The 27568-nt window shown below is 53.5% G+C and overlaps 2 protein-coding genes across 5 annotated transcripts; both read left to right on the top strand.

The window, feature by feature from the left end:
- The first annotated feature begins 24 nt into the window (after window positions 1-24).
- LOC135292742 (uncharacterized) lies at window positions 25-2942 on the top strand. Its single transcript, XM_064406838.1, has 5 exons — window positions 25-167; window positions 805-876; window positions 1183-1296; window positions 1925-2090; window positions 2616-2942. Exons 1-5 carry the CDS (start codon window positions 149-151, stop codon window positions 2872-2874), a joined length of 630 nt encoding a protein of 209 aa, XP_064262908.1. The 5' UTR covers window positions 25-148; the 3' UTR covers window positions 2875-2942.
- A 6809-nt stretch (window positions 2943-9751) lies between these two features.
- On the top strand, window positions 9752-19251 carry LOC135292740 (uncharacterized). Of its 4 annotated transcripts, XM_064406834.1 has the most exons (10): window positions 9752-9877; window positions 10485-10541; window positions 10629-10700; window positions 10788-10886; window positions 11340-11447; window positions 12108-12179; window positions 12805-12876; window positions 13183-13296; window positions 13925-14090; window positions 14621-14892. In XM_064406834.1, exons 1-10 carry the CDS (start codon window positions 9781-9783, stop codon window positions 14757-14759), a joined length of 996 nt encoding a protein of 331 aa, XP_064262904.1. In that variant the 5' UTR covers window positions 9752-9780; the 3' UTR covers window positions 14760-14892. The 4 variants fall into 4 exon arrangements, with proteins under 4 accessions (XP_064262904.1, XP_064262905.1, XP_064262906.1 ...); XM_064406835.1 differs by lacking the exon at window positions 13925-14090; XM_064406836.1 differs by lacking the exons at window positions 13183-13296; window positions 13925-14090; window positions 14621-14892 and adding an exon at window positions 18256-19251.
- Window positions 19252-27568: the final 8317 nt, after the last annotated feature.

Genomic DNA, 27568 nt, shown 5'->3' with positions numbered 1-27568 from the left:
ACACAGCATTACCTGACCCCCTTGCAGTGCTCGGTTCCCTATACAAGGGGATCCCAGCACAGCATGGAACAGTTCCCATCTCTGCTCCTTTCTAGATTGGGAACGTGACTTCCATCACTGGGAAACGCTGTTAAAGCACAGTTTAAGGATGTTGGAGCTTGGTGATGGTAGGTTTTCAGCAACACTTTGCTAACAGAGCAATCATTGTCCAAGTGTAATCATTGTCCAGAGTAATATTCCTCTGTCATTTCCCTTGAGATCCTCTGAAGTTTGATGGATTGTGGAAATCCTAGCCTCCAAATTTCTACTCTTGTACCCTACAGTGATCCCACAGGATTGCTGGCAGTGGGAGGAAGGAGCATTTATCTGTCCATCTTCCTCCCGTGTGCAATGCCAGTGTGTCCTTCCATGTGCTCTGTGCAGCCAGGGAGAAGAGCAGAGAGGGAAGGGGCCGGGCCCAGGGCTGTGCCCCGGGGCTGAGCCTTTGGCAGCTCCTTTGCCAGCCCCAAGGAGCCTGAGCTGCTCCTGCTGCCACTGCCAAGCCCTGGCCCTGCCCGGGTCTGGGTTTAGAGCTGCTGGCAGCTCCAGGGAGTCCTTTCTGCCCACACAGCCCCCCAAGGGGCCCCTTCCATCCCAGTGTGGGGCCACTGCAGGCACGAGGTCCCCCTGCTCCTGAGTGGGAGGCAGAGCTGAGGGAGTGCTTTGGAGGGCACCAGTCACCCAAGTGCCCTCACTGCCACTCAGGCCTGAAGGAGAATCTTCAGCAGGGTCACAGCAGCTCTTCTGTCCTGCCGTTCTTTGCAGCTAACCCGGTTGGTGAAAGTGATCTGGCTTCCCAACCCACGTTCAGGATTGAGTCTCTGGGCCATGCTGAGGGTAGGTCAAGACCTTTCCCCTGGAAGAGTTGCCAGCTCAAGAGCCCAAAGCTTGGCCACAGAGGCAGCGCTGCAGGTGCCAGCACAGAACCATGCACGTGTGTCCTCTTGCCCTGCACGATCCCCTCATGATTTCTGCTCAGCACTGGCAGCTGTCTGGGGAAGGGAGGGCCCTGGCCCAGACACAAAAGCCCAGATACTTTGTAAATCATTTCCCAATTTTTGATAAGCATGCTGCCTTGAAGATGCCAGCAAAGGAATGGGGAATGGTTCCATCTGATCCAACTGTCCTTTTTTGTTTCTCAAGTGATGGACCAAAAGGCAGGGCTGAAGGAGGTGTTTCCCCAAGGAAGCAGGGGCTCATTGGCAGCCCCTGCTGCAGGGAGGAAGGCGATGGCAGACATGGGCACAGGCACAGCAGGTAATTGCTGTGCCGGGCTCAGCCCTGGCTGGGGCTGTGTGGCAGCAGCTCTTCCCCCAGGGCCTGCCCTTGCCCGGCCCGGCAGCAGCCAAAGCTGGAGGCGCTTCGGCTTCCAGGCCTCTGGAGCTGGTTCAGAGCCCTGGGGAAACGGGACTGGTGCAGCAACGTCCCTGGCGCTGCAGCTGCTGCGGAGCTGGCCCTGAGTGCCCAGAGGCCCAAGGCACAGGAGCAGCCCCGAGCGGGAGCCCTGCTGCCAGCCCAGGGCCAGAGCCAGCCCTGGCTCCCGACTGGGCAGGGGCTGCGCTGGGTCCTGACAGGGCCTGAGCCTGTCCCCTGGGGCTGGGGGAGCTGTCACGGGGCAGGGAGGGCCAGGGCTGGCAGTGGCTGCTCAGGGATGGCTTTGGCCCCTGTCCCTGGCAGCAGCCACTGCCCAAGCAGCTGCGCTGCCCCCGGGCTCTCCTCCCGGCCTGCTGGGCTTTGTTGGCTGGCACAGCCTGTGCCAAGGGCCGGCAAGGTGCCTGCAGGCCCCAGCTCTGGGGGAAACAGAGAACGTCCTGCCCGTATCCACCGTGCTGCCAGCTCAGCAGTGCAGCACAGCATGGGCTCACGCTCCCCATTGCTCCCACAGATGCAGCCAGCACCACAACACGTGTTCCCGATGCCCAGAAGGGCCTCAGAAGGGGCTTCTATATTGGAACAGGCTGCTGGGCAGGCTTAATGGCAGGCCTGCTGTTTTTGGACCTTATTCTCATGTTGTGCTGTGTCAAAATCTGGTGTAACTGGAAGAAGAAATGGTGAGTGGTCATCTTTCCCTGAAAGAGATTCTTTTGAAAGTCTAATGTAGACAGGAACCATTCCCAATGAGGCTGCATTGGAGCTGTGGCCAGTCCATGGTTCTCCAAACAACTCTGCTGAGGGTTCTGCTGCTGCCCAGTGCTTCCAGTGGCCTCTCAATTGCTGGGCCTTGTCCTGCGGGCCCCGCTGGGGCTGCAGCCAGTGCTGGCTCCCACTGAGGCTGCCTGGCCAAGAGCAGCCCCAGGGGCACGGGGCAGAGGCAGAGGGAGGTGGGGAGGAGAAAGAGCAGGGCCGAGGTTGCCCTTGAAAGGCAGAGGCGCTTTGGGGCCCGCTCCTGGCCAGGGACCCTGCCCAGAGCCGTGCCCTGCTGGCCGGGGCCTTGAGGGGCAGCTGTCCAGCTGGGCCCAGCTGTGCCAGCAGCTCCAGCCGTGCTGGGGAGCCTTGCCAGCTCTGGGCCCTGCTGTGCACGAGGGTCCCTGTGTGCCACTGGCAGCTGGGGCCTCGGCCACCTCCTCTCTCCACAGGAGCACCTCTGGAACTTCCCTAGTCCAGCCATATACCTCAGTCATGGGGAACTTGGCCTGTCATCATGCATCTCCGTGCCAGTATCCGTTGTCCCTTCCACAGGTGTATTACCAGCTCATAGCTGGAAGTATGCTACAACCACTGCCTAGAACAGATCCGTCTCTCCCTGAAGGGACTGGCCTAGCTGCCCATCCAGGACAGGAGGTGCAGCCCTCTAGCCAGGGAATGGATTATTCGAAAAGTTATATTTACTTGTAAAAATTTTAGATGTTTATTAAAAACCTTATTAGAAATATAACAGGACACTGAATAAAGACAATGTTACTGTGCCGGGAGTAGAGGATTTTTCCCACCACATTCTCATCCACACAATGGAGGTCTCACCTTTTAACTCTTTTGCCCTTCTTAAAGTTCTGTCCATCGGCTCCTTCTTTGATGCCCAGTGCTGGAGTTTACTTCCTTACATCTCGCTTGGAGGTCAGGTGCTGCTGTCGTAGCAAGGTGACCCTCTTAAATGTCTCAAACTCAGGTAATCCCAAGATAACAACAAAACAAGGGGTAAAACATATCTATCTATATATAAAACTTCTCTTAACAAATATACATGATATTTCTCCTTTATTGTGAGAGTCAACTGTCGCATTATTCATCTATCACAGGCTCGAGCCCAGCTTCAGCTCAGGTGTCTGTGTGCTACCACCAGCACTGGCGGAGCTGCTCGTCTGGGCACAGCCAGGCATGGGCAGGCAGCAGCTGGGCATGGGGCTCATCAGACCAACAGCACCCTCATGTTATCTTTGTCTTTCATTTTAAAACATTTAGATATATTTTTCCTTTGTAGCATTGAGGAGAGTTTTTCATAGAATACGGACACCAGATATTTGTTCCCCTTTCCTCCAACAGTTCTGTAATTGATAAAGTAGCTTTACAGTCAGGGAAACCTAGAATCTTCTGACACTTTGGCAATAAAAAGTAAAATTGCTTTTAATTCTTAATGTTTAGTCTTACACAGCCCAGGCATGACCGGCATATCTCAGGGGAATTATCCCAAGCAGGCTCAGGGCACTCAGGTTCTGAGCAGTCCTGCTGGGGTCCCTCCATGGGAGACACATCCTGAAACCTGGGAGTGACTGCATGGGGTGACCATGGTGAGGACAGGACAGAGGGGGAGAGCAAGGCTCCAGTGTGTCCTTAGTGGGCCTGAGCCTGTCCCCTGGGGCTGGGGGAGCTGTGACGGGGCAGGGAGGGCCAGGGCTGGCAGTGGCTGCTCAGGGATGGCTTTGGCCCGTGTCCCTGGCAGCCGCCACTGCCCAAGCAGCTGCGCTGCCCCCGGGCTCTCCTCCCGGTCTGCTGGGCTTTGTTGGCTGGCACAGCCTGTGCCAAGGGCTGGCAAGGTGCCTGCAGGCCCCAGCTCTGGGGGAAACAGAGAACGTCCTGCCTGTATCCACTGTGCTGCCAGCTCAGCAGTGCAGCACAGCACGGGCTCACTCTCCCCACGGATCTTGTAGAGGTTCAAAGCAAGACAGGAACAAATGCCCTGATTCCACTTTGATGAATCCCAATGATTTTCTGCTTGCAGGATGGGCACAAGCAGTGCATGATAGGTATAGCAGAGCCTCTGTTCACTGTGTCACTTGCCATGGCCTCTTTCACAGTTGTATCTTTCTCCCTTCATATGTCCTGCCAAACACCTAAGGGAGAACTGGACCTCTAATTGCATCGCACATCTCCATGCCCATGCCCGATGTCCCTGTCCCAGCTGCTTTAACAGCTTGTTGCTGTGCAGATGCTGCCTCCAGCCAGACAAGGTCCTCTCCCCTTGAGGGCACTGGCCCTGCTCTCTGGCCCCTACTGAAGGTGGGCAGGGCTTGGCCCAGCTCTTCTCTTGCACTAAAGAGATGGAGCTGTCACCCCAGTGTCCGAGTGGTAGCAGCAGCAAAGCCCAGCCAGGATTAGCACTGGCTGAGTTCCGTGCCCAGGGACAGCTGTGGATGGCCACGGTGTGGGCAGGCAGGAGCCAGGCAGGGGCTGCTGTGACCAGTGGCGGGTCCCCGGGGAGGATGGGGCAGCCCATGCTGAGCGTCCCTCGGCTGAGGGACATTTCCTTCCCTGGGACCATCTGGGCCTGGACCTCCTCCAGTGGCATGCCCAGGAAAAGAGGGAAGCCATCAAGAGCCTGTGAGTTACGCAGGGATGGGGTGCAGCTTCCTCCCTCCTTGGTTAGCCAGCGGATTAAAAGAGGCCTCTAGGGTTTACGGCAAACAGGAGTGGGCAAACAGGGCCATGGCATGTCTCTGAGGGACAATTCACGAGGCAGCTTGCACAGGCAGGGCAAGCAGGCAGGGTTGCAGGTTTTCTTGCTAGGGAGGTTTACTGTGTGTTGTTTGCAGTGTTTCTGTTGGTTGCTTGGCTTTGGACTTTCTGGTAGTAATGGCTTTTACGCAATCGAAAACTGTAGTTAGTACAAGTGCATGTAACTAGGTGGAACCCTCCAAAAAGGATGTATCTGTCCTGACCCATTCCTATGCAGAGTGTTTGAGCTTAGCAGTGGTTTCAGGGGGCAGTGCGGAGAAAAGCTGCCTGCGGTGTGAACAGGTGAATGATCTCCTTTCACTGGTGGCTGAGCTTAGGGAGGAAGTTTAAAGACTAAGGAGTATCAGGGAAAGTGAAAGGGAAATAGATTGGTGGAGTTCAGCCCTTCCATCCTTACGGAAGGCCCAGCAAGAGTCACAGGACTCCTATGCCGCACACTGTCAGGCAAGAGAAGGACACCTGGTAGATGAAGGGGAGTGGAAATGGTCCCTGCAAAGGGAGGTTATGATAAAAATTCGTCCCAACCCCCGTCCCCTAGCCAGGGGCCCCTTCAGAAAAGGTATGAGCCCCTGGATCTAGAGAGTCAGCCAAATGATCAAGAAGAAAATTATCTGTCCGGAGAGCCTCCTAATTATGATTAATCTGTAACTTGGATTGCCAGCTCTAACATCAAAAAGGAGAGAAGGGTAATCGTGGTGGGTGACTCCCTTCTGAGGGGAACAGAGGGCCCCATGTCAACTGGACCCACCCCACAGAGAGGTCTGATGCCTCCCTGGGGCCCAGGTGCAGGATATTCCTGAGGGACTTCCTGGGCTGATTCAGTCCTCTGATTATTATCCACTGTTGAAACTCCCGGCTGGCAGTGATGAGATTGAGAAGAGGAGTGTCAGGACCATTGAAAGGGACTTTAGGGCACAGGGACAAGTGGTTGATAGGACAGGGACACAGGTAGTTTTTTCCTCAGTCCCTTTGGTGGCTGAGAAAAATGGTGAAAGCAATAGGAGAGCTCATATCATCAACAAGTGGCTCAAGGGCTGGTGTCATTGGCAGAATTTTGGATTCTTTGATCATGGTGCAGCTTTGATGGCACCTGGCCTGCTGGAACCAGATGGGCTCCAGCTCTCTGTTAAGGGCAGAAGTTTTTTAGCTGATGAGCTTGCAGAACTTGTTGAGAGGGCTTTAAAGTAGGTTTGAAGAGGGAACGGGATGCGGCTGGGCTGTCTGGAAGCAGGCCCAAGGGTGGTAAGCCTGAGTTAGGGATGAAATCAGCAGCCCAGCTGAGGTGCATGGATAGCAGTGCACACAGCATGGGTAACAAACAGCAAGAGCTGAAGGCCATGGTCCAGCAGCAGAGCTGTGATGTCATTGCCATCACAGAAACGTGGTGGGATGCCTCACATGGCTGGAGCACTACACTGGATGGCTACAAGCTCTTCAGGAGAGACAGGAAAGGGAGAAGAGGTGGAGGCGTGGCTCTTTATATTAGGGAGGCTTTGGACACCATGGATATTGAAATTAATGATGATGAGGTGAAATGCCTATGGGTGAGCATTAGGGGGAAGGCCAACAAGGCTGACATCCTACTGGGAGTCTGCTATCATCCACCCAACCTGGAAGAAGTGGTGGACAGCTCATTCTATAAACAGCTAGAGGATGTTTCAGGATCATCAGCCCTTGTTCTTGTAGGTGACTTCAACTTGCCAGACATCTGCTGGGAACTTAATACAACAGAAAAAAAGCAGCCCAGGAAATTTGTGGAGTGTGTGGAGGACAAGTGTTGGTTGCAGCTGGTGGGTGAGCCCAGCAGGGGAGGGACTATGTTAGATCTGCTGTTTGCAGATAGAGGTGGGCTGGGGGGACATGTGGTGGCTGGAGGACGCTTGGGGCACAGTGATCATGAAATGATAGAGTTTGTTGCATTGCAAGCTGATCTGTAGTCAGCATTAATCAAGTTCTAAGAAGCAGTCCAGCTCAGCTCCATGAACTAGCCTCTGTGTCTGACTGACAGAAGCTCACATGCAGTGGGAACTCTCCTAGGATGCAGACATTGTCTTGGTTCAGAGTCTGGGGGCACACAGATAGACCAATGAGCTGTCTTGGCCCAGGAGATTTGAATGGGCTATAAAAGAACACTCCAGACAATAAACAAGGCTGTTTTTCTGAGGAAACACGAGTGGTCTGTTGTATGTTATGTCTCAGACAGGGGAACACCAATGTATCAAGAATTCTTGGTATTTTGTGAAAACAGGAGGAACATCAATAAGACTTTTACACATGACTTTCAGAGGGCAGACTTTGGCCTGTTTAGGAGACTTCTTCAGAGAGTTCCTTGGCAAGCAGCCCTTAAAAACCAAGGAGTCCAGGAAAGGTGGGCATGCTTCAAAACAGAGATCTTGAGGGCACAGGAACAGTCTGTCCCTGGGTGCCAAAGGATGAGTCAATGAGGCAAACGCCCAGCCTGGATGGGCAAGGAGGCTTTGGAGGAATTTAGGAATAAAAAGAGGATGTGTCATCTTTGGAAGGAGGGTCAAGTCTCTCAGGAAGTTTTTAAAGGAGCTGCTAGAGCACGTAGGAAAAAAAAAAATTAGGGAGGCCAAAGCTCAGTTTGAAATTTAAATGGCGACTTCTGTAAATGGCGACTTCTGTTCTGATAATAAAAAAATGTATTTACAAATATATCACCCATAAAAGGAAGGGTTAGACCAACCTTTGTTCTTTGTTTGATGTGGGAGGGAACTTAGGAACTGCAGATGAGGACAAGGCAGAGGCGCTGAACACCTTCTTTGCCTCAGTCTTTAGTAGGAAGACAACTTGTCCTCAGGACAAGTGTCCTGCTGGGCTGGTAGATGGTGTCAGGGAGCAGAATGGGCCCCCTGTTAGCCAAGAGGAGGCAGCCAGAGAACTGCTGAGCTGCTTGGATGTTCCTAAATCTATGGGGCCAGATGGGATCCACCCCAGGGTGATGAGGGAGCTGGCAGATGAGCTGGTGAAGCCGCTCTCCATCATTTATCAGCAGTCCTGGCTCACTGGTGAGGTTCCAGAAGACTGGAAGCTGCCCAATGTGACACCCACGTACAACAAGGGTGGGAAGGAGGATCCTGGTAATCATAGGCCAGTCAGTCTGACCTCAGTACCCAGTAAGGTGATGGAACAGTTTATACTGAGTGCCATCACACAGCACTTGCAGGATGGCCAGGATATCAGACCCAGCCAGCAGGGGTTTAGGAGGGGTAGGTCGTGTCCGACCAACCTGATCTCCTTTCATGAGCAAGTGACCTGCCTGGTGGATGCAGGAAAGGCTGTGGATGTGTCTATTTGGACTGCAGAAAGGCCTTTGCACTGTCTTCCACAGCACGCTCCTGGAAAAGCTGCAGCCCAGGGCCGGGAGAGGAACACTCTTTGCTGGACTCAGAACTGGCTGGATGGCTGGCCCAGAGAGGGCTGGTGAACGGTGCTGCACCCAGCTGGCAGCCAGTCACCAGTGGTGTCCCTGCGGGCTCTGTGCTGGGGCCAGCTCTGGTCAATGCTTTTATTGACAACATGGATGAGGGGATTGAGTCTTTCATTAGCAAATCTGCAGACAACACTAAGCTGGGAGAGTGTGTTGATCTGTCGGAAGGTAGGAGGGCTCTGCAGGGAGACCTGGAATGGTTGGAGCGATGGGCAGAGTCCAGTGGGATGAAGCTCAGTAGGTGCAAGTGCCCAGTGCTGCACTTTGGCCACGAGAAGCACCTGCAGTGTTCTAGGCTGGGGATAGTGTGGCTGGACAGTGGCCAGGCAGAAAGGGACCTGGGGGCACCGGTCACAGCCAGCTGAACATGAGCCAGCAGTGTGGCCTGGTGGCCAAGGAGGCCAATGGCTCATGGCCTGTGTCAGGAACTCCTGTGGCCAGCAGGAGCAGGGAGGTCATTCTGTCCCTGTTCTTGGCACTGGTGAGGCCGCACCTCGAGTGCTGTGTCCAGTTCTGGGCCATCAGATTGGGAAGGACATTGAGTCGCTCGAGCACATCCAGAGGGGGCAACGAGGATGGTGAGGGGCTGGGAGCACAAGCCCTGGTGAGGAATGACTGAGAGAGCTGGGGGTGTTTACCCTGGAGAAAAGGAGAGTCCGAGGTGACCTTATCACTCCACAGCTCCCTGAAGGGTAGTTGTAGTCAAGTGGGGTTGGTTTCTTTCTCCAGGCAGCTCTGACAGAACCAGAGGACACAGTCTCAAGCTGCATCAAGGGAAATGTAGGTTGGATATTAGGAAAATGTTTTCCACAGAAAGAGTGATAAAATTCTGGAATGGCCTGCCAGGGGAGGTGGTGGAGTCACCATCCCTGGATGGGTTTAAAAGAAAGACTGAATGTGACACTCAGTGCCATGGTTTAGTTGTGGTGTTGGGACATGGGTTGGACTGGATGATATTGAAGGTCTCTTCCAACCTGGTCATTCTGTGAATTCTGTATGAATTCTGAGCTCCTCCAGAGACAGAGCCTGACCAGCAATGTCAGTAGGTGAAAAATAAGGTTTCACTGAGGAATGGCCCTTTGATGAAGCACAACATTTACAATCAGGGCAGTCCATTCATGCAGACAGGCGCACACTCTGGGGGTACAGCTGAGGCCATGAGGTCACAGCAGGGCTCTGGGGTCACAGCAGGCTGAGCTCTCAGCAGGCCCTGAGGTCACAGAAGTGCCAGAGGTGCCAGAGCCCCGTGGTTGCACAGCAGCACAAGGAGCCAGCATCAGTCCCTGAGCACAACTGTTGCGGCAGCAGCGGCGGTGGCAGCTGCGGTGCTGACGTTGGGACAGCGGTGTCGGGACAGCGGTGGCAGCAAGAGCTGTGGGACTGGCAGAGGGCAAGGCAGCATGGCCCTTGCTCTGCGCCTCCTACTCCTGCTGCTCCTGGCCGTGGCCCTGCCTGCCAGGGCTGCCCAGGCTGCTCCGCTGCAAGCGCAGGGAGCAGGTGAGCCGGCAGCCTGGCGGCCCTTTCCCGGCACAGCGCTCCCTGCTCCCTGGGAAGCGCTGGGGATGGTTTTCTCTGTGTGTGAGGGAGAGAGTCCCAATAGGCCCTGGGCAACCCCATATTCCTCTCCTGGAATGTTGCACAGGATAGGGAAAGAGTGTGGAGAGTGACCAGGAGCCAGCCCAGAGCTCCCCAGGCCCCTGTGCAGCTTTGGCCATGTCCATTCACATCTGACTCCCATGGCCTTACCCAGCCCCCTGCAGTGCCCAGTTCCCTAAGACGGAAGGGGATCCCAGCACACTATGAATTACGGAATCACGGAATCACTGGGTTCGAAGAGACCATCAAGATCATCAAGTCCAACCCATCCCTAAAACCTCAACTACACTATGGCATGGAGTGCCACTTCCAGTCTTTTTTAAAACACATCCAGGAATGATAACTCCACCACCTCCCCGGGCAAACTGTTCCAGTACTTCACCACACTTTCTGTAAAATGCTTTTTCCTAATATCCAGCGTATATTTCTCTTGGCAAGCTTAGGACTGTGTCCTCTCATTCTGTCAGTTGATACCACAGAAATTATTCTGATCTGTGCTCCCTTGTAGATTGGGATGCTAGAAATGTTTTTCTGGCACCTTGGCTGGAAGATAGATTGGATCCAGGTAAGATATCTATATTTACCATAGAATAGTAATTGACAATCTGGCAAGAACCAGGTGACAGAAGCTTCTGTGGCTGTTGTGTTACAGATGTGTCTGCCGAGGGGAATTTTCCAGCTCCTGGGCTGGATGAAGCACACAAGCCCGATTACCATGGCAGGGGTGAGTAGTGTGTCCCTGCTGACCCCACAGGCTGAGCCCTGCTTTTGTGGGATCCATTCCTGGGAAATCAAAGTGCTTTCTCTTAAGGTCCTCCAACAGGACAGACCCACGCTAAAGGAGAAAATGAATCCCTGACGCCTTCTGAACTTGTGGACCAGATGCTGAATGATCTGGAGAGACGCCGTGGTGGGTGCATTTCCCTCATGCTTCCCCTGGCACACAGCAGCCAGGGGCTTTGGCTGCACATCTGGACACTCCGTGCCCGGCACAGCGGGAAGGGATCCATGGCAGCCTCGCTGCCCCGCTGCTGCATTCACGCCCTGCAGGGCTGCTTCCCAGCCTGGCCTGGCTGCAGCTTCTGCCCAGCCCCTGCAGGAAGGCATTGGGCATTAGCTCACAGGCAGCTCCAATTGCACAACAGGACATGCTCACCCTGAGATTCCCCACAATTTCCTGGTGTCCAGGGAGATCAGGAGGCACAACTGTTTGGAGGAGGAAGGGTTTTAGGGAGAGACCCCAAAGCCCATCTGATTTCCTGAAGCCTATCCATGACTTCGACAAGCATTCCCACCTGAAGATGACACCTATCCAATGGGGAGTACCTCCATCTGATCCAGCTGTCCCTCTTCCTTTCCCCAGAAATGAAAGTAGAGCCTGTGCAGATGGAAGCACTCCCCAGAGGAAGCAGTGGTTCCGTGCCAGTCTCGGCTGCAGAAAGGGATGCCATGCCAGGCACAGGCACAGGAGGTAATTGCTGTGCCTCTGGGCCTGAGCCCTGCTGAAGCTTGAGCTGCCCTCTCTGCTGCTTGGCAGTGCGGGCACAGCCTGGACTAGAGCGGCACAGCCCAGGGGAATTATCCCGAGCAGGCTCAGGGCACTTGGGTCCTGAGCAGTCCTGCTGGGGTCCCTCCATGGGAGACATGTCCTGAAACCTGGGAGCGACTGCACGGGGTGCCCACGGTGGGGAAAGGACAGAGAGGGAGAGCAAGGTTCCAGTGTGTCCTGAGAGGGCCTGGCTGTTTGCCCTTGGGATCTGGGGGGTGTCCCCACAGAAGGAGGGCAAGAGGGACAGAGGGAGGGAGGTAGGGATGGATAGCTGTGGCACTGCCTGCTGCAGTTTTCCCCAGGGCTTTAGGGAGGATTTCCTCTGTGTGTGAGGGAGAGAGCCTCGGGGCCCTGTGCTGCTCCAGCCACCCCTCCCTGGGATGTTGCTGAGGGCAGGGAAAGAGTGTGGAGGGTAATCAGGAGCCAGTCCAGAGCTCCCCAGGCCCCTGTGCAGCTTTGGCCATGTCCATTCACATCTGGCTCCCACGGTCTTACCCGACCCCCTTGTAGTGCCCAGTCTTCTGTGGCAGAAGGGGATCCCAGCATGCAACTGATATCGTTCTGATCTCTGCTCCCTTCTAGATTGGGATCCTGATATGGATTATTTGGAAGTCCTGGTGCATAACCATTTTAAGTCCTTGGAGGATGCCGAAGGCAAGTTCAATGTGACTTTCCTGACAGAATAATCAATGTCCATGTGCAAGAGCTTGCTCATGCTACATTTCCCTTTCACATAATCTCAGGGTTAAAGTAATCTGGAAATCTTCCCCTGCTCCCTTCTGGAGCTCTGAGGGATCCCACAGGATCACTGTCAGTGGGAGGAAGGAGCATTTAGCTTTCAATCTTCCTCCTGTGTGCAATGCCAGTGTGTCCTTCCATGTGCTCTGTGCAGCCAGGGAGAAGAGCAGAGAGGGAAGGGGCCGGGCCCAGGGCTGTGCCCCGGGGCTGAGCCTTTGGCAGCTCCTTTGCCAGCCCCAAGGAGCCTGAGCTGCTCCTGCTGCCACTGCCAAGCCCTGGCCCTTCCCAGGTCTGGGTTTAGAGCTGCTGGCAGCTCCAGGGAGTCCTTTCTGCCCCAACTGCCCTGCAAGGGGCTCCTTCCATCCCAGTGTGGGGCCACTGCAGGCACGAGGTCCCCCTGCCCCTGCTCCAGAGTGGAAGGCAGAGCTGAGGGAGTGCTTTGGAGGGCACCAATCACCCAGGTGCCCTCACTGCCACTCGGGCCTGAAGGAGAATCTTCAGCAGGGTCACAGGAGCTGTTGCCTCCTGGCTTTCTTTGCAGCTAACTCGGTTGGTGAAAATGATCTGGCTTCCCAACCCATGTCCAGGACTGAGCCTCTGGGAGATGGTGAAGGTAAGTCAAGGCTTTCCTCCCTAGGAGAGCTGCCAGCTCATGAGCCCAAAACTTGGCCAGCGAGACAGAGCTGCAGGTGACAGCACAAAACAATGCACGTGTTTGACTCATCCTACGCTTGCCCCTCACAATTTATGCTCAGCACTACCAGTTGTTTGGAGGAGGGAGGGCCCTGGCCCAGCCCCAAAAGCCCAGATATTTTGTGAATCTTATCCCCATTTTTGATTATCAGGCTGCCCTGAAGATGGCACCAAAGAAATGGTGAATTGTTCCATCTGATCCAGCTGTTGTTTTATGTTTCTCAAGTGATGGACCAAAAGGCTGTGCAGATAGAGGAACACCTAGGGAGAAGCAGTGGCTCATTGGCAGCCCCTGCTGCAGGAAAGAAGGCAAAGCCAGACACGGGCACAGGCACAGCAGGTAATTGCTGTGCCAGGCTCAGCCCTGGCCGGGGCTGTGTGGCAGCACCTCTTCCCCCAGGGCCTGCCCTTGCCCAGCCTGGCAGCAGCCAAAGCTGGAGGCGCCTCGGCTTCCAGGCCTCTGGAACTCGTTCAGAGCCCCAGGGAAACGAGACAGGTGCAGCAATGTCCCTCGCGCTGCAGCTGCTGCGGAGCTGGCCCTGAGTGCCCAGAGGCCCAAGGCACAGGAGCAGCCCCGAGCGGGAGCCCTGCCGCCAGCCCAGGGCCAGAGCCAGACCTGGCTCCCGACTGAGCAGGGGCTGTGCTGGGTCCTGACAGGGCCTGAGCCTGTCCCCTGGGGCTGGGGGAGCTGTCACGGGGCAGGGAGGGCCAGGGCTGGCAGTGGCTGCTCAGGGATGGCTTTGGCCCCTGTCCCTGGCAGCAGCCACTGCCCAAGCAGCTGCGCTGCCCCCGGGCTCTCCTCCCGGCCTGCTGGGCTTTGTTGGCTGGCACAGCCTGTGCCAAGGGCCGGCAAGGTGCCTGCAGGCCCCAGCTCTGGTGGAAACAGAGAACGTCCTGCCCGTATCCACCGTGCTGCCAGCTCAGCAGTGCAGCACAGCACGCGCTCACGCTCCCCATTGCTCCCACAGATGTAGCCGGCAGCACAACACGTGTTCCCGATGCCCAGAAGGGCCTCAGAAGCGGTTTGTGTCAGGGAACTCGCTGTTTGTTGGAGTTAATGGCCATTGTGGCTGGTGGGGAGCTTGTCTTCACGTTGTGCTGCATTGGAATCTGGTATTCCTGGAAGAGAAGACGGTGAATGTTTTGTTGCTCTCCCCCTCAAACAGCTTCTTTTGAAAGTCTACTGCAGACAGGGAACATTCCCAGCGAGATTGCAGTGGAGTTGTGGCCAGTCCATGGTTCTCCAAATAACTCTACTGAGGGTTCTGCTGCTGCCCAGTGCTTCCACTGGCCTCTCAATTGCTGGGCCTTGTCCTGGGGGCCCCGCTGGGGCTGCACCCAGAGCTGGCTCCCACTGAGGCTGCCTGGCCAAGAGCAGCCCCAGGGGCACGGGGCAGAGGCAGAGGGAGGTGGGGAGGAGAAAGAGCAGGGCCGAGGTTGCCCTTGAAAGGCAGAGGCGCTCTGGGGCCCGCTCCTGGCCAGGGACCCTGCCCAGAGCCGTGCCCTGCTGGCCGGGGCCTTGAGGGGCAGCTGTCCAGCTGGGCCCAGCTGTGCCAGCAGCTCCAGCCGTGCTGGGGAGCCTTGCCAGCTCTGGGCCCTGCTGTGCACGAGGGTCCCTGTGTGCCACTGGCAGCTGGGGCCTCAGCCACCTCCTCTCTTCACAGGCACCACCTTGAAGAAAAGCTGAAAGCTAGTGGCTGGTCACGAGACCTCTACAGCCAGAAGAGCAATAGCAGCAGCTCTGAGTCTGATGATGAGTCTGATGAGTGTATATTTGCCCCTCCAACCCCTGTGGTGCTTTGAGGCGACAGGCCCAGCACTCCATGCAGGGCTGAAGGTGAAAGCCCTAGAACAGGATTTAGAAGTGCTCAAGTTAGCACTGTCTGAGAGCTTCCAAAATCACCTCTTCCCTTGTAATAAAGAGATGGAGCTGTCACCCCAGTCTCTGATGGCAGTAGCAGCAAAGCCCACCTGGCACCAGCACTGGCTGAGCTCCGTGCCCAGGGGCAGCTGGGGATGGGCATGGTGTGGGCAGGCAGGAGCCAGGCAGGGGCTGCTGCGACCAGCGGTGGGGCCCCGAGGGGATGGGGCAGCCCATGCTGAGCGTCCCTGGGCTGAGGGACATTTCCTTCCATGGGATCATCTGGGCCCAGACCTCCTCCAGTGCCATGCCCAGGAAAAGAGGGAAGCCATCAAGAGTATCTCCAGGGACACAGCCTGACCAGCAATGTCAGCAGGCAAAACAAAGCTTCTCCCTAATTAACACACTTGATAGGACCTAATTGATGGGCCATCACCAATGCAGGGTGCTGCACAGGGTCTGCTGCTCTCAGCCAGGGCCAGAAGGAAGGGAAGGGAAGGGAAGGGAAGGGAAGGGAAGGGAAGGGAAGGGAAGGGAAGGGAAGGGAAGGGAAGGGAAGGGAAGGGAAGGGAAGGGAAGGGAAGGGAAGGGAAGGGAAGGGAAGGGAAGGGAAGGGAAGGGAAGGGAAGGGAAGGGAAGGGAAGGGAAGGGAAGGGAAGGGAAGGGAAGGGAAGGGAAGGGAAGGGAAGGGAAGGGAAGGGAAGGGAAGGGAAGGGAAGGGAAGGGAAGGGAAGGGAAGGGAAGGGCTGTGTGGCCTCAGGGTCCGACAGGGCTGGCGAGCAGCCCCAGAGACACAACAACCCAGGTGCAACCAGACTTTATTTCCAGGTCAAAACACTCGGCATAGCTGGCTTGGACTTTCCTGTAGGGCACGTGGGGGCTTTGGAGTCCCCCTAAGGTGCACGAGGGGCTGGGGTCCCTTGTGGCACACCCAGGGATATTTTAGGTTTCCTCTGAGGCATGGAGGGCACTGGGGTCCACTTCAAGTCATGCAAGGGATTTGGAATCCTGTGTGAGGCATGCAGAGGGTTTGGGATCTCTCCCAAGGTGTGCAGTGAAATAAATGGGCAGGAGATCTTTCTCCTTTTTAATGTCTTTATTAATAAGAATCAGCTCAGGTGGGGAGAAATTGACAGGTCGCACCCACACCGCCGTTGCTCCCAGGCGTGGCACGAAGGAGGAGGATGATGCAGCTTTGTCCGCTGGTCTGCAGACAGAGCTGGGGACTCTGTCCTCACGGGAGAGTCGTAGAGTCCTAGCTTGTTTGTTTAAAAACCCGGGGTGTCTCTTTAATCAGTATCTTTTTAGGTTAGGGTGAGAAACAAAAAGGTCCAAGCAGGTACGGGACTATGCTCCCATCCTTAGACTCCACTTAAGTCACTTGTTGGCTCGTGATTTTAGGGGTTTTTCTTGTAAAAACTGTAAAACTGTAAAAACCCAGGGTGCAAGGCATTTCTCATTTGCATGCTGGCTCTGGTGTCACTGTCCATTCTCTTTACCAGGCTGACGGGGCCATATCCTCAATAACCTCATTAATTTTTCAAAGGTCTTGGAGTAGACATCAGCTGTCTTTGCCATGCTTTCGGATGACAAAACTGGGGTATTCCACGGGCTAGTTGATGGAACTAAATGCCCATGTTGTTCTTGCTCCTCGACTGATTCGATGAGCGCATTTAATTTGTTTAATGGGAGGGGCCACTGATCCATCCACATCGGAACATTGGTTTTCCAATTCAGTGAAATTCAGGAAGTTCACTCTGCAGTGGCCCATGCTAAAAATCCCACTTGGGGTCAGGGATATCAAGGCGGGCACCTCACTGGGATAAAACATCCCTGCCTAATAGGGAGATATTGGATGACACAACAAACGGTCAGATGGTGGAGACTTGCCCCTCAGGCCCCTCTATGCTTACCAGATGAGATCTTCTCATGGAATTGACAGCTCCACCAACACTGGAGATTGTGCCACAAGGGGACACCAGCGCCCAGTCACGGGGCCACTTTGCCCTGGGGAGGATAGTAACATCCACTCCTGTGTCAGCCATGAGACGAAGTTCAATGGATTTCCCATTTTTGGAAATACAAGAATCAATCAGGGGTTTGTCTTTACAAATCAAGTGACATGCAAACACATCAAAATTGGAATCAGGGTCAACCTCTGAATCCTGGTGGGGTAAAATTAACATTTGTGGAAAAGGTGAGAATTTGAACAGTGTAAATGGTGGATTGTAACAAACAACTGACACAGTAATTTCATTGCCTGGATTTACAGTCACAACTTCTGGTAATATACTTATCTGATCTGGAGTGTGTTCACTGTCCCCAAACAGCAGGACTGTAGTTGGTTGATGGTGGACAGGGGGCTCAAGGTACCCAGCTGGAACTCAAACTAGATGTTCGTCGGGGAAAAGCAGATGGACAGAACTTACTAACACTGGTCGGAGGCTTTGGGAAAAGTTCTGGGTTCTGCGGAACAACCGGAGTCTGTCCTCATGACTGCGGTCCTCTGCGAGGAGCCTGTTGGGGCGGGGGACTCCTGGATGGCTGGCAGCTGAGGTGGGCTTTGCAGGCAAGGCCGGTAATTTGCTGTTGTCGCGCGGTGTGGCCCCGCGCTCTGCCAAGCGTTTCCCTGGATCGGCTGATAATATTGCTGCTGAAAGTTGTATGTGGGCCGATAGGACTGTTGGAAAGGAGGAGGCCTAGGAGGTTAATAGTTAATAAATAGTTAATAAATTGCCCAAAAGGAAGATGAGGACAGTCTTTCTGGAAATGTCCAAGTTGGCCGCAGTAAAAGCAACGGACATTGCTAATGTTTGTCATGGCTTCTCCCACTCCCTTGCTCACTGCAAAGGCAAGTGTAGTCTCTAGGGATGATGCTTTTGTGCATGCGTCAACCATTTGGGCTATGGTTGACTCAGGATCCTGAGGTGATGCTCTTAAATCTTTTTTTTTCTGCATTAGCATTTGTCATTGCCATTTTGCGTATTGATTCGTCTCTGGCTTGTTTGTTGTCAGTTTGTCTCTCGATAGCTTCATGCAATTGATCTACAAATTTTATTAAGTATTCAACCACTCCCTGCACAATGGCAGAGAAATTATGCAAAGGGCTGCTCCCATCTCGGATTCTCGGCAATGCAGATTTGCCAACAGCTTTTACGTCATTTAAGATTTCAGCAGGGAGTTCTGCTTGTACTGCAGGCTTAGAATATTCACCCTCCCCTGCCAATGCCTTTAAAATGTCATCCTCTTCGAAAATCTGTGCTAGGTGGTAGTGTTTTTTAATCAAAGGTTTAAGTAATTTTTTCCAGCTCTTTTAACTCTGTGTATGGAATAGATTCCCACCGCGCTTGGTCATTGGTGTCATAGACGAATGGCGCGGCTAACAAATCTAAATCTCTCACTAACTCCAGGTCTCCATCCCTTACTGCTTCTTCCCAGATCCTGCCCCAGTTCTCATGCGGCTGGAGGTTTTTACCGGGGCTGCTTCTGTCCTCATCCTCACCGGATGAAGCGGAGTGAGAGAGCGCGTGGATTTTTGCTTTGGCTGTCGGGGACCGATGGCTGGAATTTTTGCCGACCAAGGTGACTGCCTTCCCGTCACGGGCACCGTGGGAAAGGGAAGGAGTAGGAGGGGTTGAAGGGGTGGGTTCTGCCGACGCGCAATCTGTCCCTTCCCCCGAGGTGTGGCCCGATGACGAATGGCTAGATCCACCCCATGGGGTGTGACTATCTGAAGAAACCGAGCTGCCCCCGAAGGCTTTCCCAGTAACACGTCAGAGAGGGGAGGGGCAGAGGGGGCAAATCCCGACAATGCGAGTGAAGGGGGGAACCCGACGCAGGGAAGGAGCACACAACTGGAAAAGCCTCAGAGGTGGTGGCTGGGACTGAGGACAAAACTGGAAAAGATGAGCCATCATTTTTCACCCTTAAATCAGGGAGGGCAGCCATTTTGTGACCCCAAATCGGGACAACTATAAACATTACAACAGGAATCCAAACCGGAATCAGGGGATTTAGGAGCGAGGGTAAGGGCAGGATCCAAACTGACGTGGCCAGCATCAGCTGGACGAGGGATTTGAGCCAGGCAGGAGCCAGCAGGGAGCAGGTTACCACCTTGTGCAAGTTTTGGGCAAGATCTGAGTCCTGTCTGGTCCTTGGGGGAAGAGGGAATAGGATCGGAAGGGGAGGAACACAGGGAAGGCAAACTAGGGTTCTTAACTCCTTCCTTCCTTTTCACAAACTCATATATGACGTCGAAAACAGGGTAAAAGTTTGCCACTCCCAAGTCCCTCGACACTTGCCATTGATAAATGCAATGCCCCACCTTTCCCCAAAAGGCAACTGATAACACTTCCTCTCTACCCGCATTTGGAAAATGCATGAACAACAACTTAACAAAGGCTTTCAGCTCTCTCTTCTTAACAGAAATATTTTCTAACAAAACAGAAGCTCTAATTTGGGTATAAAACTTCTTCTCAGAAGGAGAAAGTTTGTTTCCCATTGTTCTCACCACTTAAATTGCTCTTTTCTGAGGTAAAACACAAAACAGAAAGTAAAAAACACACGAGCAGTGCTCATCCCCACCCCCCCAGGATAACATGCAGCACCCTGCTGCAAACTCACCACACCGGAACAATAGTAACACGCTGCTTGCGAAAAGTCCTCAGAAAAGGCTGGTGAAGCACAGTGATCCATCAGCTTGTAGAATACCTGCTCTCTCAAGTCGATGTGGAAACTCACAAACGTCCAGTCGTCACTGCAGCCTCGGGGAGATGGCTTCCTTTAACGAAAGCTTCACTCCTGAAGGGCTGGCTCGGAACGGCGCTTATTTCCCAAAAATCGCTTCTCGCAGAATTTCGGTTTTCAGGAGACGCTCTCCAGGACAAAGGAGACAGAGTCCAGAGTCCCTGTTCCAGGGCGCCAACTGCCGGGGTCAGGATTTTGACCCGCTGGAACCCGGCTAGATGTTTCTCTTCACCAGATAGAAGGAGGGCAGCTCGAGTCCTGGATAATTTCAACTGATTTATTGCAGGGTCCAAAAAGGATAGGAATACATGGAGGGTAGGCTGAGGGACAGACGGTGGACCGGAGAGACAGCAGGTTCGGGTAACCACCAGCAGAGGGACACCAGGGCGAGTGCGAGATCTCTGGGGAAAGTTACACTTTTTGTGCACAGCTATATGGAGAGGGATGGGAGGGGAAAAGTTTTCACAGGAGTAAATAGTGAAAGATACAAAGTGCACAGAATGAGTGGGGTGGGAAATGGAGTAACTTTGGTACTTTCCTGCAACCCTTTCCCATGCTTCCAAACCAAGGGTGGAGAAGGGCACCTTAACTAATATCATTTCTCTGCCTGGTTTTACTGTCTCCTGCAAAGGGACCTGCAGTATTTGTCCTCTGGTTCGGGATGCTATTGGGATGCCTGGAGGGGTTGGAGCTGGTGTCCTCTCCAAAGGAGGAGGAGTAGGAGTAGGAGTAGGAGTAGTAGTGGAAGAGGTTGACTAGGTGGTGGAGGTGGTGGAGGTGGTGGAGGTGGTGTAGATGGAGCCCCTCCCAAGTCTCTACCCCTTCCCCTCTGCCCTCCCAAGTGAGGGCTAAATAGGTCAGCTAGATCTTGTTCTTGTTCCTCTAGTGCTGTGCGATAAACTTTATCTGTCCTGCTGCATCTCTGTCTTATGGTACAGGCCGAGCAGCCCCATTTCAGTTCTCCCATTTTGCTTCTGTTTTCTCTTTCAAGAGCCAAAACGAGGGGGTCAGAGGGGGCTCTGAGGCCACAGTCCCTTTGCCAATCAGGGTTATTTTGGAGGGAGAAAAGCATATCACAATAAGAAACCTCCTCCCATTTCCCTTCCCTCCATAGAAACAACATTAGCTGTAACAGGGTATTCTATTCCAATGTACCTGTAGGAGGCCACCTTGCCCCATCCTCCAGGTGATAGAATGGCCACCAATGGGAGCAATATATAATTAGGCTTTTTAAAAATTTGGCCTGCCCCCTTTGCCTGCTATTTCTCTCCAATGTGCTAAGACACACCCGAATGGGCTGGCTTTAGGTACTTCCTAACTCTGCCTTGTTCCCATGATGTCTTTTTAGAGCAAGCTTTAGCTTACTCAGTTCCGAATGTCCAGATGTGAGTCTCAAATCAAAATTCCTTTTTTTCCCCTTCTTCAGAGTTATTTTTAAAAAGTAATAATTAATCAAATAATCAATGTATAAAAATATTAATAACCAATTTAACAATCAAGAATACTTTAATTAATTAAGTGTTATTAACATTAAATACAAATTACTTTCATAATTAATATATAACAATCCACCATTAACTTTTACTTGTTTGTTGTTTGCTCAGTCCCACACAAAGTTACAAACTCCTATGGGTACAATCCAAACCACTGGGGAGAAAAGAAAAGAAAAAAATTCCTCAATCCTTCCTTTTGATGCGGCTGTGCCACTCCTTTATCCTTTCCCAACCCTCTTCAAAGATGTCTTCCCATGTCTCAGGGTCTAGGTGACTTTTTCCACAGATTAAATTCACTATTTCACACCTTGCATGTACCTCTTGGTTATGGTATCTTGGGAGTTCAGGGGTACATGCACGGCATGCAGGTCTCTGTCTATATGAAACACAATACCACCTCCTCTGACACTTTCTGCACTGAAGGAGAACCCAAGCTGTGTGCCAGTCTGGCTCCCAGTGAAAAGCTGTCAGTCTGCACTCAAGACAGGGAATCACCCCTTCAAGCCCCCAGGTCAAGGCGTTTCTAAGCACTCTTTCAGCTGCGGGGTGTTCCCAGTCAAAGGCTCGATAGCAACGTGTTGAACTGTGGTATATCCCTCCCAAGAACACTCTGTCTCTCCCTCCATCCTCCCATTCTATGACTACCCAGCCCCTGATGGATGAAGAGACTGACTCGGTTCAAGCTGAAACCACCTGTGTAGAGCATGTCTCGGAGGCCGGGCTCTCCCAGCCCAGGCTTGAAGTTAGGCAGCAACCATGGGCAAATCACCTCTCGCTTGTGTTATGAATAAATTGTTATCTATTTTTTTTCAGATTGCAGAGTTAAAACAAGTTGGACCAGTTGCTGTTAAGTTAGCTTCATTGTTAAGAGTTCTTCTTCAATTACCTGTTAATGGTTACCGTTTAACCCTTGTCCCCCTGAGGCTTGCCAGGGAGGGATGCCGGGACCCTGCAAGTACCAGGAGAATGGGAGTGGCATCAGAGCGAGTATGCAGATGACAAATGCATTGCACCAAATTTTGCAGTGTTCCAGGGAAACCCCTAAAAACAACGAGCCAACATAGAACTATGGGTACGTAGGTCATGTCTAAGGATGGGAGCATAGTCCAATGCCTGCTTGGATCCTTTTTGCTTCTCACCCTCACCTGAAAGAATCTTGACTAGAGAGAGGAACCAAGGTGATGGACCAAAAAGGTGGAATCTCCTAATCTCTCAAGAGGATGGAATCCCCAGCTCTGCCTGCAGACCAGCGGACAAAGCTGCATCACCCTCCTCCTCTGTGCCACTCCTGGGAGCAGCAGCGGCGTGGGCACAACCTGTCGATTGCTCTCCACCTGAGCTCATCCTTTTAAATAAAGGCATTAAAGAGGAGAAAGATCTCCTGCCCATTTATTTCAGCTTGTACCAAAAAAAAAAAAAAAAAAAAAGCAGCAGCAAAACCCTTAATGCAAAGGCTCTCCTAGTAACAGCTGTCAAGACTGAAGGGCAGTGTTATCGCACAGCAAACACTTAACTCTTAGTCCAGGTGGGCTTGCTGGCTGCCTGCAGGTGGTTCCTGCCCCTTACCAACCAGCGGTGCTTGCTTGCAAATGCCAATTTGTACCGTGCTCTTGCTAGCTGTGCTATCAGCTAGCGGTGTTCAAAGCAACCCTACAAACCGCGGCTTATGCCCCGAGTGCCCGCTGCGCTGAGAGCAATTTGGCAAGCCCCGGCTCATGCCCCTGCACCGCGCTGGCCCCGCTCGTTAGAGCCGCCCTGCACCACGCATGTGCTGCCGGCCAGGGGCTGCCTGCGCTGGGCATGCGCTGCTTGCTCTCCCAGGCGCTGCCGGCTGGCCGCCGCTGCCCCGGCTTTGCGCCGCCTCTGCCCGCCGCGCCGACCTGCGCCACGCTCACGGCGACCCGGCGCCCTTGAAATGTTCTTTGAAAAACCACAGTTACCAGAGAAACTAAACCAAGACTTCATTCCCGCAGCATGTTTCACCGTTCACTCACACCCACACACACACACAAGCACGCACGTCCGGACGTGATAACCATACACAATCACAGTTCAAACCAACGCTCCGCCAGCTGCTCTGTCAGCTGGGGACGCCCGCCACCGGCTTCTCCCCGGCAGATGATTGCTTGCAAACTGCTTGTGCAAAACTGCACACAAAGACGTCTCTTATGCGACTTATCGGTAGCCAACCCTATAAAAAATAAAGGAATACATACCACTTCTGTCCACAGTCTCAATGCGCTGTGGTCTGCTCCCCGCAGTGTACAGCCAAGGCACAGAGTCTCTCCCGGGGAAGAGTCCCGTGGCACACCTGAGAGGGTCTGTGCCCAGCCGGAACAGCAGGTGAGCAGAGTTAGTCCCATCTGGGTCGCCAAATGAAGCGATATGCGGAATAAATGGACTCCACAATTTGATGTAGTTATGAAGTGGGTATGCGTGTCAGGGCCTGGCACAAGCGAGATGGCTCTCGTGAAAACTTGTGCCCCGAGCCCTGGTCCGAGCCACATCTTTGTTCACAAACATGTTCCATATGCAATGCATTACACAATCTCTTCATGCATATTCAACCCCTGGCCCCACCTGTCCTCCCCTCACATGGCGATTAGATCCACGCCCTTCTGGGCACGCATTGTTTTCTGTGGTGGTCACACTGGGGTCTTTGGTGGTCTCTGAGGCCGAAGGCTGTGGTCTTGCTCATGACTGAACTTTTGAACTTTTCTCCTTTGTGCATGCACTGTGGTCCCTTGGTGCTTATCTGAGTACGTCTGTTGGTTTGGATCAGCTTGGAGACAGAGGAGCTCCTTAGTCTATGGTTCCTGCATTCCCTGGTCTTCTCCGGGTGTTATGAGTAAAACATTCATCTGTAGCTATGATATTTTATTAAATAAATATCATATTTTTCCCCTCCTGAGGAGCTGAGGGCCTCAGGAAAGAAATGTAAACAATAACTCTCTGCTGCTGTGGAATGCAACAGGTGCATCTTCCATTGGTCCATGTGGATTGTTTTCACTTGATGACCAATCACAGCCAACTGTGTTGAGCCTGTGAGCAGTCACAAGATTTTTGTTATGCATTCCATTCTATTCTTCTTCTTTGTAGCCTTCTGGTCATTTTTTCCTCTCTGTTCTTTTAGTATAGTTTTAATGTAGTATTTTAATAGAATATATAATAAATCAGCCTTCTGAAATGGAGTCAAGCCTCGTGTCTCCACACCTGGTGTGTTCACCCCCACAAATTATCCTTTTTTTTTTAAGGCTGCAAAGTTAAACAGGTTGGGCCAGTTGTTGAGAGTTGAAGTGTTGACTATTTCTTGTTGATAGCTTCATGTTGCAATCACCTCTTATTAATAGTTTTTCTTCAATTACCTGTTAATGGTTAGAAATCAAGCGTAATTGTCCCCCTGCTGCTTCACCAGAGCCTGCAGGTAGCAGGGTAGAGGGGGTGACGTCAGAGCTAGTATGCAGATGAGAATGCATTTCACCAAAGTTTGCAATTTTACAGGAAAAAAAAACCTATAAAAACAAGTCAACACGGAATTAAGAAACCTAAGTAATGTCTAAAGGTGAGGAACTTAATCCAGTATCTGCTAAGATCCTTTTTACTCCTCACCCTAACCTGAATGGATGTCAGCTAGAAAGAGGACCTGGAATGTTAGACCAAAAAAGCGGAATTCCCACTACTCCCTCGAGGATGGAAGGCCCAGCTCTGCCTGCATACCAGCGGACACAGCTGCATCATCCTCCTCCTCCGTGCCACTCCTGGGAGCAGCGGGGGTGCGGGCGACCTGTCGTTTCTCCCCAACCTGAGCTGAATATTTTAATAAAGGCATTATAAAGGAGAAAGATCTCCTGCCCTATTTATTACGCTGGTATTGTCCGTCATAGCAAGAAGCTTCAGATATCTGCATTTTTCTATGCCCTTTGTACCATGGCAGACGTTTCTTAAGTAAAAGGTTAAAATTCAACACATAATTCTACAATTTAAAATTTAAATGCTTAGTCCATATATTGCTAACTTAATTGAAGCCCCCAAAACCTCCATTTCAACAGCAACCCCTGCCTGGCTTCTGCCTGCCCACACCGTGGGCATCCACGGCTCCTCCTGGGCATGGAGCTCAGTCAGTGCTGGTGCTGGGTGGGCTTTGCTGCTGCTGCCACCTGGACACTGGGGTGACCGCTTGTCCTAGGCTGCAGTGTAAAGATGTATTCTAATCCCATCCTCAAGAGCTGCTGAAACCAGGAGGGGCATTGTTTCTTCCTTATCTCCTGTTAATGGGCCCATCAATGTCTTGCCACATGAGTCAGAGATAACTCCCTCCCAGAGCCATTTCTGTTTCATGGCTAATCAAGGACCCACAGCATGAGGCAGAATGATATCAGCCAACTGTGAGATGCTCTGCCCATGGGGGAGGAGCTAAGCATCCCCAGCTGGATATAATCTGGGTTTTGGGACACAACAAGCAGTCTTTCCACTGGATTCCCAGAGGAACATCTGCCCTTACCCACTGCTTTTCCAGAGGATGAGAGCTACCAGATGGTTTCTACAGGATCACCACTTCCAAAAGTCCATTTCAGCTGGACTGCTACCACCACCCTAACTAGCAGGGTGTCAGGCTGTATTCTGACCCTGTCAGTGGTTTTTCTTTTGTATTATTGCATGTATTTTTGGTTTTTTTCCCTTTTCCTAATAAATTGTATTTCTGACTTGGAGTCTCTCACTGGTTTTGCTTTCAAACCACAACACAGATCCGTCTCTTTATTTGAACAGAGGAATTGGCCATTGCCTACCCTGCAAGCGGGGGGGGGGGAGGGCGGGGTGGGGTGTCACCTTCAGTGTTTCTTAGAGGGCAAGGCCAGAGGGCTCAGGGGCAGAGGAAGGGATGTGTTGGTCTCAGGAAGGGCTGGAAGGTGCTGGGTTGGTCCTGGGGTCTCTAGAGGAACTCGGGTTGGCTGGGATGGGACAGACAGAGAAAAAAAAAGGGATGAAGGCAGCTTGGGGAGGCCCATGGGGAGAGCAGATGGCAGTGGGACCTATGGGGCAATAAGAGGCTTCCTCGTAGACGGTTGTTCTGGGGTCCTCTTCACAGAACACTTGAGAGGGCTGTCCAGGCCGTTCCTGCTGCTGGAGGAGCTGCTCACGCTGTCTGGCTGTGAGGTGCAGCCACCGTCTTCCAACTCCTGTCCCGAGGTGCTCCTGTGCAGAGAGGAGGTGGCCGAGGCCCCAGCTGCCAGTGGCACACAGGGACCCTCATGAACAGCAGGGCCCAGAGCTGGCAAGGCTCCCCAGCACGGCTGGAGCTGCTGGCACAGCTGGGCCCCACTGGACAGCTGCCCCTCAAGGCCCCGGCCAGCAGGGCACGGCTCTGGGCAGGGTCCCTGGCCAGGAGCGGGCCCCAGAGCGCCTCTGCCTTTCAAGGGCAATCTCGGCCCTGCTCTTTCTCCGCCCCACCTCCCTTGCCTCTGCCCTGTGCCCTTGGGGCTGCTCTTGGCCAGGCAGCCTCAGTGGGAGCCAGCTCTGGCTGCAGCCCCAGCGGGGCCCCCAGGACAAGGCCCAGCAATTGAGAGGCCAATGGAAGCACTGGGCAGCAGCCGAACCCTCAGCAGAGTTGTTTGGACAATCATGGACTGGCCACAACTCCACTGCAGCCTCAATGGGAATGTTCCCCGTCCAAATTAGACTTCCAAAACATGTTGTTTGAGGGGGAGAGCAACAAAACACTCACTGTTTTCTCTTCCAGGAATACCCGATTCCAAAGCAGTACAACATGAACACAAGCCCCAAACAAAGCACACTTGCCAGTAACAGTAGCCAGCAGCCTGTTCCCTGACAGAAACCCCTTCTGAGGCCATCCTGGGCATTGGGAACAGGTCTTGTGGTGCCGGCTGCATCTGTGGGAGCGATGGGGAGTGTGAGCCCGTGCTGTGCTGCACTGCTGAGCTGGCAGCACGGTGGATACGGGCAGGACGTCCTCTGTTTCCCCCCGAGCTGGGGCCTGCAGGCACCTTGCCGGCCCTTGGCACAGGCTGTGCCAGCCAACAAAGCCCAGCAGGCCGGGAGGAGAGCCCGGGGGCAGCGCAGCTGCTTGGGCAGTGGCTGCTGCCAGGGACACAGGCCAAAGCCATCCCTGAGCAGCCACTGCCACCCCTGGCCCTCCCTGCCCCGTGACAGCTCCCCCAGCCCCAGGGGACAGGCTCAGGCCCTGTCAGGACCCAGCACAGCCCCTGCCCAGTCGGGAGCCAGGGCTGGCTCTGGCCCTGGGCTGGCAGCAGGGCTCCCGCTCGGGGCTGCTCCTGTGCCTTAGGCCTCTGGGCACTCAGGGCCAGCTCCGCAGCAGCTGCAGCGCCAGGGACGTTGCTGCACCAGTCCCGTTTCCCTGGGGCTCTGAACCAGCTCCAGAGGCCTGGAAGCCGAGGCACCTCCAGCTTTGGCTGCTGCCGGGCCGGGCAAGGGCAGGCCCTGGGGGAAGAGCTGCTGCCACACAGCCCTGGCCAGGGCTGAGCCCGGCACAGCAA

This window comes from Passer domesticus, unplaced genomic scaffold, assembly GCF_036417665.1.
Source record: "Passer domesticus isolate bPasDom1 unplaced genomic scaffold, bPasDom1.hap1 HAP1_SCAFFOLD_44, whole genome shotgun sequence".
In the NCBI taxonomy this organism is placed as follows: Eukaryota; Metazoa; Chordata; class Aves; order Passeriformes; family Passeridae; genus Passer; species Passer domesticus.
This window is presented reverse-complemented; position numbering and strand designations above follow the sequence as displayed.